The sequence below is a fragment of the Oncorhynchus mykiss genome, chromosome 1 (genome assembly GCF_057628025.1).
Source record: "Oncorhynchus mykiss isolate SJ-2025 chromosome 1, ASM5762802v1, whole genome shotgun sequence".
Lineage (NCBI taxonomy): Eukaryota > Metazoa > Chordata > Actinopteri > Salmoniformes > Salmonidae > Oncorhynchus > Oncorhynchus mykiss.
In genome coordinates this window covers 8,362,989-8,378,894 of record NC_143022.1, presented here as the reverse complement: position 1 = coordinate 8,378,894, position 15,906 = coordinate 8,362,989, and the positions used below count along the sequence as shown (strand labels likewise).

At 41.9% G+C, this 15,906-nt stretch overlaps 1 protein-coding gene across 1 annotated transcript in view; it reads right to left on the bottom strand.

The window, feature by feature from the left end:
• Positions 1-15,906, bottom strand: part of nmur1a (neuromedin U receptor 1a) — a 40,017-nt gene that overhangs the window by 18,851 nt on the left and 5,260 nt on the right. Inside the window, exon 2 of the mRNA XM_036986300.2 lies at positions 3,338-4,244. Within this exon, the coding sequence (XP_036842195.2) occupies positions 3,338-4,226 (889 nt within the window). The 5' untranslated portion in view covers positions 4,227-4,244. The remainder of the gene's footprint in view (positions 1-3,337; positions 4,245-15,906) is intronic.

The following is a 15,906-nucleotide window of genomic DNA, read 5'->3' as shown; positions in this document are numbered from 1 at the left end:
CTGGCCCTTCTTTGGACACTGTGCTAACAGACCTCCAAACGAGCTTCAATGCCATATAGCACTCCTTCCGTGGCCTCCAACTGCTTTTAAATGCTAGTAAAACTAAGTGCATGCTCTTCAACCGATTGCTGCCCGCACCCTCCCACCCGCCTAGCATCACTACTCTGGACGGTTCTGACCTAGAATATGTGGACCAATACAAATACCTAGGTGTCTGGTTAGACTGTAAACTCTCCTTCCAGACTCACATTGAGCATTTCTAATCCAAAATTAAATCTAGAATCGGCTTCCAATTTCGCAACAAAGCTTCCTTCACTCATGCCGCCAAACATATCTTCGTAAAACTGACTATCCTAACTGACTATCCTACCGATCCTTGACTTTGGCAATGTCATTTAAAAAATAGCCCCCAACACTCTACTCAGCAAACTGGATATAGTCTATCACAGTGCCATTCGTTCCAGGTCATCTATAAGTCTTTGCTGGTTAAAGCCCCGCCTTATCTCAGCTCACTGGTCACCATAGCAGCACCCGTAGCACGCGCTCCAGCAGGTATATTGCTCTGGTCACCCCCAAAGCCAACTCCTCCTTTGGCCGCCTTTCCTTCCAGTTCTCTGCTGCCAATGACTGTAACGAATTGCAAACATCGCTGAACCTGGAGTCTTATATCTCCCTCTCTAACTTTAAGCATCAGCTGTCAGAGCACCTTACCGATCACTGTACCTGTACATAGCCAATCTGTAAATAGCACACCCAACTACCTCATCCCCATATTATTACTTACCCTCTTGCTCTTTTGCACCCCAGTATCTCTACTTGCACATCATCATCTGCACATCTATCATTCCAGTATTAATGCTAAATTGTAATTATTTTCTCCTCTAGGGCCTATTTATTGCCCACCTCCCTACTCTTCTACATTTGCACACACTGTACATTGATTTTTTTTCTATTGCGTTATTATTGACTGTACGTTTGTTTATGTGTAACTCTGTGTTGTTGTTTTTGTCGCACTGCTTTGCTTTATCTTGGCCAGGTCGCAGTTGTAAATGAGAACTTGTTCTCAACTGGCCTACCTGGTTAAATAAAGGTGAAATAAATTAAATTAAATTAAATAGCCGCTTTGCGTTCACATTGTCCTGCAAAAGGGAACAAAACTGAGGAATTCAAGTGAACCAAACTCACACCACCTCTGGAGATGGTCTCAGTTCAGTTCACTTCAGGGGGACTCTTTGGATGGGTCTGAGTTCCTTTGGAGTGTTCACACTGCACAAAAAAATTCAGCTAACCACACTGAGTTCACATAAATTAGCTGAAAGGGACAACGTTTAGAGCTTTATGGCGTGCATTTACTGTTCACCATACTCATCTTCCTCATCATCCTCCTCCTCCTTGTCATCATCATCCTCATCATCCTTCTCCATGTCATCATCATCTTCCTCCTCATCATCCCCCGTATCATCTTCATCCTCGTCTTCATCATCTTCATCACCCTCATTATCACATTTTTGTAATATCAACACAGCTGTAAAGTACACTGAACAAAAATCTAAATGCAACATGTAACAATTTCAAAGATGTTACTGAGTTACAGTTCATTTTGAGGAAATCAGTCAATTGAAATATATTCATTGGGCCCTAATCTACGGATTTCACATGACTGGGAATACAGATATGCATCTGTTGGTCACAAATACCTTAAAAAATGGGCCTCACAATGGGCCTCAGGATCTCGTCACAGTATTTTTGCGCATCTAAATTGTGTATCAATAAAATTATATTGTGTTCATTGTCTGTAGCTTATGCCTGCCCCATACCATAACCCCACCATCACCATGGGGCACTCTGTTCACAACGTTGACATCAGCAAACTGCTCGCCCACATAACCTTACAGTGAAATGCTTACTTACAGGCTCTAACCAATAGTGCGGAAAAAAAGGTGTGTGTGTGTGTGTGTGTGTGTGTGTGTGTGTGTGAAGAAATAAAACAACAGTAAAAAGACATTTGAAACTAAGAGTAACAAGTCTATATACAGACATCGGTTAGTCAGGCTGATTGAGGTAGTATGTACATGTAGGTATGGTTAAAGTGACTATGCATATATGATGAACAGAGAGTAGCAGTAGAGTAAAAAGAGGGGTTGGCGGGTGGCGGGACACAATGCAGATAGCCCGGTTAGCCAATGTGCGGGAGCACTGGTTGGTCGGGCCAATTGAGGTAGTATGGCAAGGGACAAATGCTCACGAACAAGGATGTAAACACATTTGTTCCAAGAATTTGAGAGAAATATGCTTTTTGTGCATATGGAACATATCTGGGATCTTTTATTTCAGCTCATGAAACATGGAAACAACACTTTACATGTTGCGTTTATATTTTGTTGTTTAATGTATGTCATGATTCGACTAAATTTCCACGTAAAAATGTTGTTGGAGAACCTTCTTAACAGTACTTTGAATGACAAACGTACTGTCATAATGATACTACCGTGCTAAATGAATGAATTCATCTATCAGAGCAGTGGTTTCCCCCCCCATCTCATCTTCAGTAGATTAGTCTGTTTGAAGAGCATGTATTGGATATTGGTTCTTTACTTTAAATACTTCCCAAAGGAAATGATAAGGAATAGTACTGGATATGATGGGTATTCTCAATGAACAGCTATAAAGATGCTTAATACACATCAGCAAATAGATTACACAGGGCATATTAGTCAGGTCTTTAGTCTTATCTATCTCTGTCTTGCTTTGATCATTTCACAACCATTGTTTTTTTTTTTTTTTGCTGTTCTTTACAATGCCCGAGAGACACAATCACAAATATATTGACGAAGGATATGGTCACTGTCTTTCGACAATTAATTTTTTTATCTTATAAAATGCTCTTGAGGTTTTCAATTACAACAACAACAACAACAAGTGCAACTGGAGTTATCAAACAATAGGGAATGTTTGAACAGTTACTATTTAATTCACTAACTTAGTTGTACGTTCCCTTCAGTCTCAAAAAAAAACAACTTGCTGCATGCATACTTTACATTCAAGTTCCTCAAGCAACTTAACTCAGTCTTGGTCCCAAATCATCCCTGCTTGTCGCTTTTTCACGGGTTTACAAATATATCACAAAAACACCTCACAGGTGTGTAATAAATGACATCCCAAGAAACCCAGGAGTCGCCCTTTGAACTTAACAGTCTACTGGGATGGGTCAAGGGTCAATGAATTCAAGATACATGGCCCTCTGCTATCGTGGATGAGCGTAAATTAAATATGTTTACGTGGATGTCAGGAGGGCCGGGAGGGGGGGGGGGTTGGAGAAGTTAGCAGCAATACTCACACAGCATCTTGGTGACCTGGCGTCGCCTGGCTTTCTGCTGCTGGCTGCGGACGTTGCAGTAGCTGTTGCGGCTTGTCTCAGCCTCCATCACCTGGAGCATCTTCTCACGTTTGAGCTGCAGGCCGATGAGCAGGTAGAGAGCGCTGATGGTCAGCATGGGAAGCATGAAGAAAAGCAGGGTGGTCACTTGGATGGTCAAGTTGTACATCCAGCGGGGCTTGACCAACGTACAGATGGCTGACTCTGGGATTTCCTTCCTGGCGGTGCCCCCTTCTGCCGACTGCAGGGTAAAGATGCCGTGCAGGCTGGTGTTGGGCACAGCACATAGCACTGAGATCCCCCACACGGTCATAATGACCCGTTTGGCATGTGTGTGCGTCACCACGTACTTGGCGCGCAGAGGGTGCACCACAGCGATGTAGCGCTCCACGCTGAGCGCTGTCACATTGAGGATGGAGGCGAAGCAGACCGTCTCGAACAGGAAAGTCTTAAAGTAGCAGCCGCCCTTGCCCAGGAGGAATGGGTAGTTCTGCCACATCTCGTAGAGCTCCAGTGGCATGCCCAGCAGCAGCACCAGCAGGTCAGACACTGCGAGGCTGAACAGGTAGTAGTTGGTGGGCGTGCGCATAACCTTGTTGCGAGCGATGACGATGCAGGTTAGCAAGTTGCCAAACGCGCCCACCAGGAAGATGAGCAGGTAGGTGAGGCAGATGGGGAGGAAGACGGAGGAGCGCAGAGGGCCCAGGTACTTCTCTAGATACTCCTCCTGTGTCAGGCATGCATCTACCAGCCCCGCTCTGCCGTTCAGGTCAGAGGTCAGGTTGCCACACATCCCCTCCTGTGGGCAGTCCCAGCTGTCAGCGGAGGAGCAGTTGTACCTGGATGTCATCCTGTTGAGATACGAAGCCTGCAGAGGCAAGACATTTATATTTTATTTATATTATTTATATTTATATATTATTTTCTGTAACATGCTCTTGTAGTGATAATACAAGTTAGAGTCCCTGCACTAAGCAAAAAGTTATTTAGTAAAATATAAAGTGCAGGATCATAAAATATGTTGGTAGTATATGTGGACGTAAATGGCTGCCCTCTGTTGATAGTGTCTGAATGTGTGATTATTAATGTTGAACAGAATAATGTTCCCAGCATTTTGCTACAAGGATTTTCCCGAAACAGACAGGGTGAAAACTGAGAGTGGCTAAACTCTAATTACCGGCTGTTTAAAGCTCAGTGGGGGCGATTTAAAGTTTCTGAGAAACTTGACCTTTGTCCTGTATTGCAGGGTTTCCCAAACTCAGTCCTGGGCCCCCTATGGGTGCACGTTTTGGTTTCCATCAAGCAAAACTTGATGGTGAACTGGTTAATTGAATCAGCTGTGTAGTGCTAGGGCAAAACAAATCGATGTGCACCCGTGGGGCCCCCAGGACCGAGTTTGGGAAACCATGCCCCAATGAACATAAATTACACTGAATTATAATTTTTTGTTGATCTTAAATTTAAAAAAAGACACAGCTAGCACATTTGGTTCCTTGGCAGTTGTGGGAACGTATGTTTTTGGTTTCACATTGGTTGTGGGAACGAAGCCATACACGTCCTGAACGTACGTTTATGGTTTCACATTGGTTGTGGGAACGAAGCCATACATGTCCTGAATGTACGTTTTTGGTTTCACATTGATTGTGGGAACGAAGCCATACACGTCCTGAACGTACGTTTTTGTAGATGTTTTGGGAACAGATGTGAACATTTTCCCTGTTCTGGGGACATTTATTTTTAGGTTGCAGGGATATTCTGAGAACGTTTTACTCTGGTTACTTGAAATTTTTCATTAATGCACTGAGAACAGAAATTCTTGATGATTTGGAAGTTTCCTTAAAACTTTCACAGAATGTTTTCAATAAGACTTTTAATGACACTGCTAGCTTAATGTCTTCTTTTTTTATTACTCTAAGCACATACAGGACACATGGAAATTCATTTACTTTATTAAGCAGTAACCATGAAAACACATTTATTTTTTATATAGCGCTTGTTTGATTATGTGTTTGCCATCAATACTTGTCCACACTCCAAAAAATGCTGGGTTAGAAACAACCCAAATTGGGAAAATATGTGACAGAACACACGTTGAGATATTTGATCTCAGCCATTTGGGTCACAAACAAACCCACTGTTTTCTTTAAGTTGGGTTGTTGATGCTGGTTTATTGAGTTATGATCCAACCGGTCAGATCAGAACACTGGAGATGTGGCTTAGTAGGGAAGTGGCTTTCAGATAATAATTTTTGGCACCCCGTGAATGTAATTCCTATTAATCTGTTCTGTTGTATTGTCAAAACATGTTAAGGTTGAGCACTGACACTTTTGTAGCTTTAATAAGGCTTACACAAGTGTATGAGTTCCTTAAGTGCATATGCATATCACAATGTTGGGAGAGTGCCCACGTTGTTATAATATAAAAAAATATATACATTTAGTTTAAAATGTGGGGTTTGGCTTTCAGATAGGTATATTTGTCCACCTGTGAGAGTAAATGTCTTTCCTGTTCATGTTATGTTTGTACACTGCACATTGAACTCTCACGGGTGGCCAAAAATAACTATCTGAAAACCACGGCCGTACTAAGCCACACTAGTCTTCTGATCTGACCCGACGGATCATAGCACAATAACCCAACTAAGTGACCCAACTGGCTGGGTCAAATATAACCCAGTGTTTGTTCTGTCCACTATTTACCCAGTGATGGGTTGTTTTTAACCCATGATGTTTTCAGACTGCAAGGATAACAAGGTGCTTTGATCCAAACCAGGCCTGGCATTAAAGTATATTAGTCAGTAATTGCACTACATTACTACATGTGAGTTCATTGAATACAAATGAGCTGTAAGTGTTCGGGTGGTCGGGCCAACTACTGACAATCAACTGCTTGGACAACAACAGCTATCCAAGTCTCATCTGTGTCAATACATGTGGGTTTGATGAAAGCCCAACGGAGCGTGACTGTGATCCCTGCACCATGCACCTGACACTCACCCCAGGTTTTTCCACTACTCTTCCTTGGTATATTGGTTTTGAATGGCTTGCCAGATGAGCACAAACCACCAAAGTTAACGTCACTCAGGGGTGTCTCTGAACGTCATCTGATGGTAATGTGAAGGCCTTTGAGGTCAGCGCCAGGCAATAGATGTCATATGACATTCTAGAGAGGATCATAGAGACGTGCTCCATCTAGGAGCCAGCCAATCTACAGTATATAATGTATACAATACAATATAATATACACTTGTTAATAGCTTGTCTATATTGACAAGTCAGAGCAAGGAGCAAAACAAACAAACGATCCCCCTGCAGTGACTCATATCTGATCAAGGAAAGTCCATCATCAAGCCACTTTGAAATGACAACCCAAAGGAAGTTAACCCAATGCGTTTGAGGACGACATCAAAGAGAGGGAGGAGATGGGTATATATATATATATATATATATATATATATATATATATATATATATATATATATATATATATATATATATATATAAACAGAGGAAGGTTAAGGACATGGTGAATAGACGTCAAAGAGAGAGTCCACATGTCCACGATCCCATTAAATAATCAATTAACATCCGATTAGACATGAATGATTTGGTTCCACATGTCCACGATCCCATTAAATAATCAGTTAACATCCGATTAGACATGAATGATTTGGTTCCACATGTCCACGATCCCATTAAATAATCAGTTAACATCCGATTAGACATGAATGATTTGGTTCCACATGTCCACGATCCCATTAAATAATCAGTTAACATCCGATTAGACATGAATGATTTGGTTCCACATGTCCACGATCCCATTAAATAATCAGTTAACATCCGATTAGACATGAATGATTTGGTTCCACATGTCCACGATCCCATTAAATAATCAGTTAACATCCGATTAGACATGAATGATTTGGTTCCACATGTCCACGATCCCATTAAATAATCAGTTAACATCCGATTAGACATGAATGATTTGGTTCCACATGTCCACGATCCCATTAAATAATCAGTTAACATCCGATTAGACATGAATGATTTGGTTCCACATGTCCACGATCCCATTAAATAATCAGTTAACATCCGATTAGACATGAATGATTTGGTTCCACATGTCCACGATCCCATTAAATAATCAATTAACATCCGATTAGACATGAATGATTTGGTTCCACATGTCCACGATCCCATTAAATAATCAGTTAACATCCGATTAGACATGAAAGATTTGGTTCCACATGTCCACGATCCCATTAAATAATCAGTTAACATCCGATTAGACATGAATGATTTGGTTCCACATGTCCACGATCCCATTAAATAATCAGTTAACATCCGATTAGACATGAATGATTTGGTTCCACATGTCCACGATCCCATTAAATAATCAATTAACATCCGATTAGACATGAATGATTTGGTTCCACATGTCCACGATCCCATTAAATAATCAATTAACATCCGATTAGACATGAATGATTTGGTTCCACATGTCCACGATCCCATTAAATAATCAGTTAACATCCGATTAGACATGAATGATTTGGTTCCACATGTCCACGATCCCATTAAATAATCAGTTAACATCCGATTAGACATGAATGATTTGGTTCCACATGTCCACGATCCCATTAAATAATCAGTTAACATCCGATTAGACATGAATGATTTGGTTCCACATGTCCACGATCCCATTAAATAATCAGTTAACATCCGATTAGACATGAATGATTTGGTTCCACATGTCCACGATCCCATTAAATAATCAGTTAACATCCGATTAGACATGAATGATTTGGTTCCACATGTCCACGATCCCATTAAATAATCAGTTAACATCCGATTAGACATGAATGATTTGGTTCCACATGTCCACGATCCCATTAAATAATCAGTTAACATCCGATTAGACATGAATGATTTGGTTCCACATGTCCACGATCCCATTAAATAATCAGTTAACATCCGATTAGACATGAATGATTTGGTTCCACATGTCCACGATCCCATTAAATAATCAGTTAACATCCGATTAGACATGAATGATTTGGTTCCACATGTCCACGATCCCATTAAATAATCAATTAACATCCGATTAGACATGAATGATTTGGTTCCACATGTCCACGATCCCATTAAATAATCAGTTAACATCCGATTAGACATGAAAGATTTGGTTCCACATGTCCACGATCCCATTAAATAATCAGTTAACATCCGATTAGACATGAATGATTTGGTTCCACATGTCCACGATCCCATTAAATAATCAGTTAACATCCGATTAGACATGAATGATTTGGTTCCACATGTCCACGATCCCATTAAATAATCAATTAACATCCGATTAGACATGAATGATTTGGTTCCACATGTCCACGATCCCATTAAATAATCAATTAACATCCGATTAGACATGAATGATTTGGTTCCACATGTCCACGATCCCATTAAATAATCAGTTAACATCCGATTAGACATGAATGATTTGGTTCCACATGTCCACGATCCCATTAAATAATCAGTTAACATCCGATTAGACATGAATGATTTGGTTCCACATGTCCACGATCCCATTAAATAATCAGTTAACATCCGATTAGACATGAATGATTTGGTTCCACATGTCCACGATCCCATTAAATAATCAGTTAACATCCGATTAGACATGAATGATTTGGTTCCACATGTCCACGATCCCATTAAATAATCAGTTAACATCCGATTAGACATGAATGATTTGGTTCCACATGTCCACGATCCCATTAAATAATCAATTAACATCCGATTAGACATGAATGATTTGGTTCCACATGTCCACGATCCCATTAAATAATCAGTTAACATCCGATTAGACATGAATGATTTGGTTCCACATGTCCACGATCCCATTAAATAATCAGTTAACATCCGATTAGACATGAATGATTTGGTTCCACATGTCCACGATCCCATTAAATAATCAGTTAACATCCGATTAGACATGAATGATTTGGTTCCACATGTCCACGATCCCATTAAATAATCAGTTAACATCCGATTAGACATGAATGATTTGGTTCCACATGTCCACGATCCCATTAAATAATCAGTTAACATCCGATTAGACATGAATGATTTGGTTCCACATGTCCACGATCCCATTAAATAATCAGTTAACATCCGATTAGACATGAATGATTTGGTTCCACATGTCCACGATCCCATTAAATAATCAGTTAACATCCGATTAGACATGAATGATTTGGTTCCACATGTCCACGATCCCATTAAATAATCAGTTAACATCCGATTAGACATGAATGATTTGGTTCCACATGTCCACGATCCCATTAAATAATCAGTTAACATCCGATTAGACATGAATGATTTGGTTCCACATGTCCACGATCCCATTAAATAATCAGTTAACATCCGATTAGACATGAATGATTTGGTTCCACATGTCCACGATCCCATTAAATAATCAGTTAACATCCGATTAGACATGAATGATTTGGTTCCACATGTCCACGATCCCATTAAATAATCAATTAACATCCGATTAGACATTAATGATTTGGTTCCACATGTCCACGATCCCATTAAATAATCAGTTAACATCCGATTAGACATTAATGATTTGGTTCCACATGCCCACGATCCCATTAAATAATCAGTTAACATCCGATTAGACATGAATGATTTGGTTCCACATGTCCACGATCCCATTAAATAATCAGTTAACATCCGATTAGACATGAATGATTTGGTTCCACATGTCCACGATCCCATTAAATAATCAGTTAACATCCGATTAGACATGAATGATTTGGTTCCACATGTCCACGATCCCATTAAATAATCAGTTAACATCCGATTAGACATGAATGATTTGGTTCCACATGTCCACGATCCCATTAAATAATCAGTTAACATCCGATTAGACATGAATGATTTGGTTCCACATGTCCACGATCCCATTAAATAATCAGTTAACATCCGATTAGACATGAATGATTTGGTTCCACATGTCCACGATCCCATTAAATAATCAGTTAACATCCGATTAGACATGAATGATTTGGTTCCACATGTCCACGATCCCATTAAATAATCAATTAACATCCGATTAGACATGAATGATTTGGTTCCACATGTCCACGATCCCATTAAATAATCAGTTAACATCCGATTAGACATTAATGATTTGGTTCCACATGTCCACGATCCCATTAAATAATCAGTTAACATCCGATTAGACATGAATGATTTGGTTCCACATGTCCACGATCCCATTAAATAATCAGTTAACATCCGATTAGACATGAATGATTTGGTTCCACATGTCCACGATCCCATTAAATAATCAGTTAACATCCGATTAGACATGAATGATTTGGTTTTAGGTGTTTGAAAACAAATCATGAAAATAAAATCAAATCAAATTGTATTTGTCACATACACATGGTTAGCAGATGTTAATGTGAGTGTAGCGAAATGCTTGTGCTTCTAGTTCCGACAATGCAGTAATAACCAATGAGTAATCTAACCTATCAATTTCACAACTACTACCTTATACACACACAAGTGTAAAGGGATGAAGGATATGTACATAAAAATACATGAATGAGTGACTCAGTGTTAGTGGTGGTTGTTTAACAGTCTGATGGCCTCGAGATAGAAGCTGTTTAACAGTCTCTCGGTCCCTGCTTTGATGCACCTGTACTGACCTCGCCTTCTGGATGATAGCGGGGTGAACAGGCAGTGACTCGGGTGGTTGATGTCCTTGATGATCTTTATGGCCTTCCTGTGACATCGGGTGGTGTAGGTGTCCTGGAGGGCAGGTAGTTTGCCCCCGGTGATGCGTTGTGCAGACCTCACTACCCTCTGGAGAGCCTTACGGTTGTGGACAGGATGCTCTCGATTGTGGATGTGTAAAAGTTTCTGAGTGCTTTTGGTGCCAAGCCAAATTTCTTCAGCCTCCTGAGGTTGAAGAGGCGCTGCTGCGCCTTCTTCACCACGCTGTCTGTGTGGGTGGACCAATTCAGTTTGTCTGTGATGTGTATGCCGAGGAACTTAAAACTCTCCACCCTCTCCACTCCTGTCCCGTCAATGTGGATAGGGGGGTGCTCCCTCTGCTGTTTCCTGAAGTCCACGATCATCTCCTTTGTTTTGTTGACGTGGAGTGTGAGGTTATTTTCCTGACACCACACTCCGAGGGCCCTCACCTCCTCCCTGTAGGCCGTCTCATCATTGTTGGTAATCAAGCCTACCACTGTAGTGTCGTCTGCAAACTTGATGATTGAGTTGGAGGCGTGCATGGCCAAGCACTCTTGGGTGAACAGGGAGTACAGGAGAGGGCTCAGAACGCACCCTTGTGGGGCCCCAGTGTTGAGGATCAGCAGAGTGGAGATGTTGTTACCTACCCTCACCACCTGGGGGCGGCCCGTCAGGAAGTCCAGTACCTAGTTGCACAGGGTGGGGTCGAGACCCAGGGTCTCGAGCTTGATGACGAGTTTGGAGGGTACTATGGTGTTAAATGCTGAGCTGTAGTCGATGAACAGCATTCTCACATAGGTATTCCTCTTGTCCAGATGGGTTAGGGCAGTGTGCAGAGTGGTTGTGATTGCTTCGTCTGTGGACCTATTGGGGTGGTAAGAAAATTGGAGTGGGTCTAGGGTGTCAGGTAGGGTGGAGGTGATATGGTCCTTGACTAGTCTCTCAAAGCACTTCATGATGACGGAAGTGGGTGCTACGGGGCGGTAGTCGTTTGGCTCAGTTACCTTAGCTTTCTTGGGAACAGGAAAAATGGTGGCCCTCTTGAAGCATAAGAGGATTGATTGAATATGTCCGTAAACACACCAGCAAGCTGGTCTGCGCATGCTCTGAGGACGTGGCTGGGGATGCCGTCTGGGCCTGCAGCCATGCAAGGGTTAACACGTTCAAATGTTTTACTCACATCGGCTGCAGTGAAGGAGAGTCCGCAGGTTTTGGTAGTGGGCCATGTCAGTGGCACTGTATTGTCCTCGAAGCGAGCAAAGAAGTTGTTTAGTCTGTCTGGGAGCAAGACCTTCTGGATCCGTGATTGACTGTAAGACCCTGCCACATACCTCTTGTGTCTGAGCCGTTGAATTCCGACTCTACTTTGTCTCTATACTGACGCTTAGCTTGTTTGATTACCTTGCGGAGGGAATAGCTACACTGTTTGTATTCGGTCATGTTTCCGGTCACCTTGTCCTGATTAAAAGCAGTGGTTCACACGAATGCTGCCATATATCCATGGTTTCTGGTTTGGGAATGTTTAAATAGTTGCTTTGGGTACAACATCGCCGATGCACTTGCTAATAAACTCGCTCACCGAATCAGCATATTCGTCAATGTTGTTGTTTGACACATATCCCAGTCCACGTGATCGAAGCCATCTTGAAGCATGGAATCAGATTGGTCGGACCAGCGTTGAACAGGGGGGGGTTGAGCGCAGGAGCTTCCTGTTTTAGTCTCTGTCTATAGGCTGGAAGCAACAAAATGGAGTCGTGGTCAGCTTTTCCGAAGGGAGGGCGGGGGAGGGCCTTATATGTGTCGTGGAAGTTAGAATAACAATGATCCAGGATTTTACCAGCCTTGGTTGCACAATCGATATGCTGATAGAATTTAGGGAGTCTTGTTTTCAGATTGGCCTTGTTTAAATCCCCAGCTACAATGAATGCAGCCTCAGGATATGTGGTTTTCAGTTTACATAGAGACAAATGAAGTTCGTTCAGGGCCATCGATGTGTCTGCATGGGGGGGAATATATGCGGCTGTGATTCTAATCGAAGAGAATTCTCTTGTTAGATAATGCGGTCGACATTTGATTGTGAGTCAGGTGAACAGAATTTATGTTAATGTTAATGAGTTTCTGTTCTTTAATCTGCAAGAAAATGAAGAAAATAGAAAACTGCTTCAAAAAACAGACTCCTATAGCCTATTACAGACAACGTTTGTTGACTGTAATAGGCTATACATATACATTAGCCAGTTTAATGAGTTTCCCCCTCTCTTGCAGGGAATCATATGCATTCTATCAGCAGCACATTGTGTGGAAAATAAAGTTAGCTGGCTGCCAAATCAAGCCAAACCATGGCCATGTCAATTGTCCTTGGCATTTCAATTATATTACAGCTTTTCCATCATGCCTCTAACAAGCCCTTATTGCTTGCTGCTGCTGTTGACAGACACAAGATTGCCTGGGCGCTACAGAGGAGACAACAGAGGAGACAACAGAGCAGTGTCCATCCGGCTACCAGATGTTTCACTTAGTGTCCGGAGAATCCAGCATCATAAAAGAGTGATGTCTTCATGTTTCATATTTTATACTGTAAATCCGTTGACATTACTGTCTTAGTAGATAAAAAGCTCAGAAGAGAGGCAGGCTCCAACGGCTCAGGACAGACACAAAGCCGTTCGAAACTCCAGCGCAAACAAGATTCTGAGCAATAACATGTTTTCATGAAAATGCACATTATGTTCTGTGGGTTGTATCCTATAGGCTTTTGATGATAAGAGAAGACAAATCTGACCAACACTGTCACATTAATTATTCCATTCAAGTTTCTCGTGCCTTTCATTCACTTTAATATCTACCTACACATCATGACCAAAGTAGGCGGGGCGGACACCTGGTTGTCAAACATCTCATTCCAAAATCATGGGCATTAATACAGAGTTGGTTCCTCCTTTGCTGCTATAACAGCATCCACTCTTCAGGGAAGGCTTTCCACTAGACGTTGGAACACTGTTGCAGGGGACTTGCTTCGATTCAGCCACAAGAGCATTAGTGAGGTCGGGTACTGATGTTGGGTGATTAGGCCTGGCTTTGCAGTCAGTTTCAATTCATCCCAAAGGTTGTTGATGGGTTTGCGGTCAGGGCTCTGTGAAGGCCAGTCAAGTTCTTCCACACCGATCTCTTTTTATACGGACCTCGCTTTGTGCACAGGGGAATTATCATGCTGAAACAGGAAAGGGCCTTCCCCAAACGTCTGCCACAAAGTTGGGAGCAAAGATTTGTCTAGAATGTCATTGTCTGCTGTAGCGTTAAGATTTCCCTTCACTGGAACTAAGTGGCCTCGCCCAAACCATGAAAAACAGCCTCAGACCATTATTCCTCCTCCACCAAACTTTAGAGTTGGCACTATGCATTGGGGCAGGTAGCATTCTCCTGGCATCCACCAAACCCAGATTCGTCAGTCGGCCTGCCAGATGGTCAAGTTTTATAAATCACTCCAGTTTCCACTGCTCCACAGTCCAATGGCGGCGAGCTTTACACCACTCCAGCCGACGCTTGGCATTGCACATGGTGATCTTGTGTGCAGCTGCTCAGTCATGGAAATCCATTTCATGAAGCTTCCAACAAACAGTTATTGTAGTGTCTTTGCTTCCAGAAACAGTTTGGGACTCAGTAGTGAGTGTTGCAACCGGGGACAGATGATTTTTACTCGCTACGTGCTTCAGCACTCGGCGGTTCTGTTCTGTGAGCTTCTGTGGTCTACCACTTCGCAGCTGAGCCGTTGTTGCTCCTAGATGTTTCCACTTCAAAATAGCAGCACTTTTAGTTGCCCGGGGCAGCTTTAGCAGGGCAGAAATTTGATGAACTGACTCGTTGGAAAGGTGGCATCCTATGACGGTGCCACATTGAAAGTCACTGAGCACTTTAGTACGGGCCATCCTACTGCCAATGTTTGTCTATGGAGATTGCATGGCTGTGTGCTCGACTTTATACACCTGTCATAAATGGGTGTGGCTGAAATAGCCCGAAACACATGAGCTGTCGCACACCCAGAGAAAATTATTTTATATAGAGGTGCTGACTAATGTCGAATAAACTATATTTGATTTGTTGTCTTGCCAGGCTTTGTGACCTATTACTTGGTCGACTCATACCAACACCTCTGCACATAGGGATAATCTAAATACAGTGCATTCAGAAAGTATTCAGACCCCTTCACTTTTTCCACATTTTGTTACATTACAGAATTATTCTAAAATTGATTCAAATATTTTTTCTCATCCATCTACACACAATAACGCATAATGACAAAGCAAAAACAGGTTTAGCAATTTTTTCTAATTTATAAACAAAAACTACTGAAACATCTTTACAGAAGTATTCAGACACTTTACTCAGTACTTTGTCATAGCACCTTTGGCAGTGATTACAGCCTCAACTCTTCTGGGGTATGACACTACAAACTTGGCACACCTGTATTTAGGGAGTTTCTCCCATTATTCGCTGCAGATCCTCTCAAGCTATTTTCAGGTCTCTCCAGAGATGTTTGATCGGGTTCAAATCTCGAAGCCACTCCTGCGTTTTCTTGGCTGTGTGCTTAGGGTCATTGTCCTGGTTTCCTCCAGATGTGATACTGAGCATTCAGGACAAAGAGTTCCATCTTGGTTTCATCAGACCAGAGAGTCTTGTAGGTAGCCTAGTGGTTAGAGCATTGGACTACTAACCGAAAGGTTGCAAGATTGAATCCCTGTGCTGACAAGGTGAACATCTGTTGTT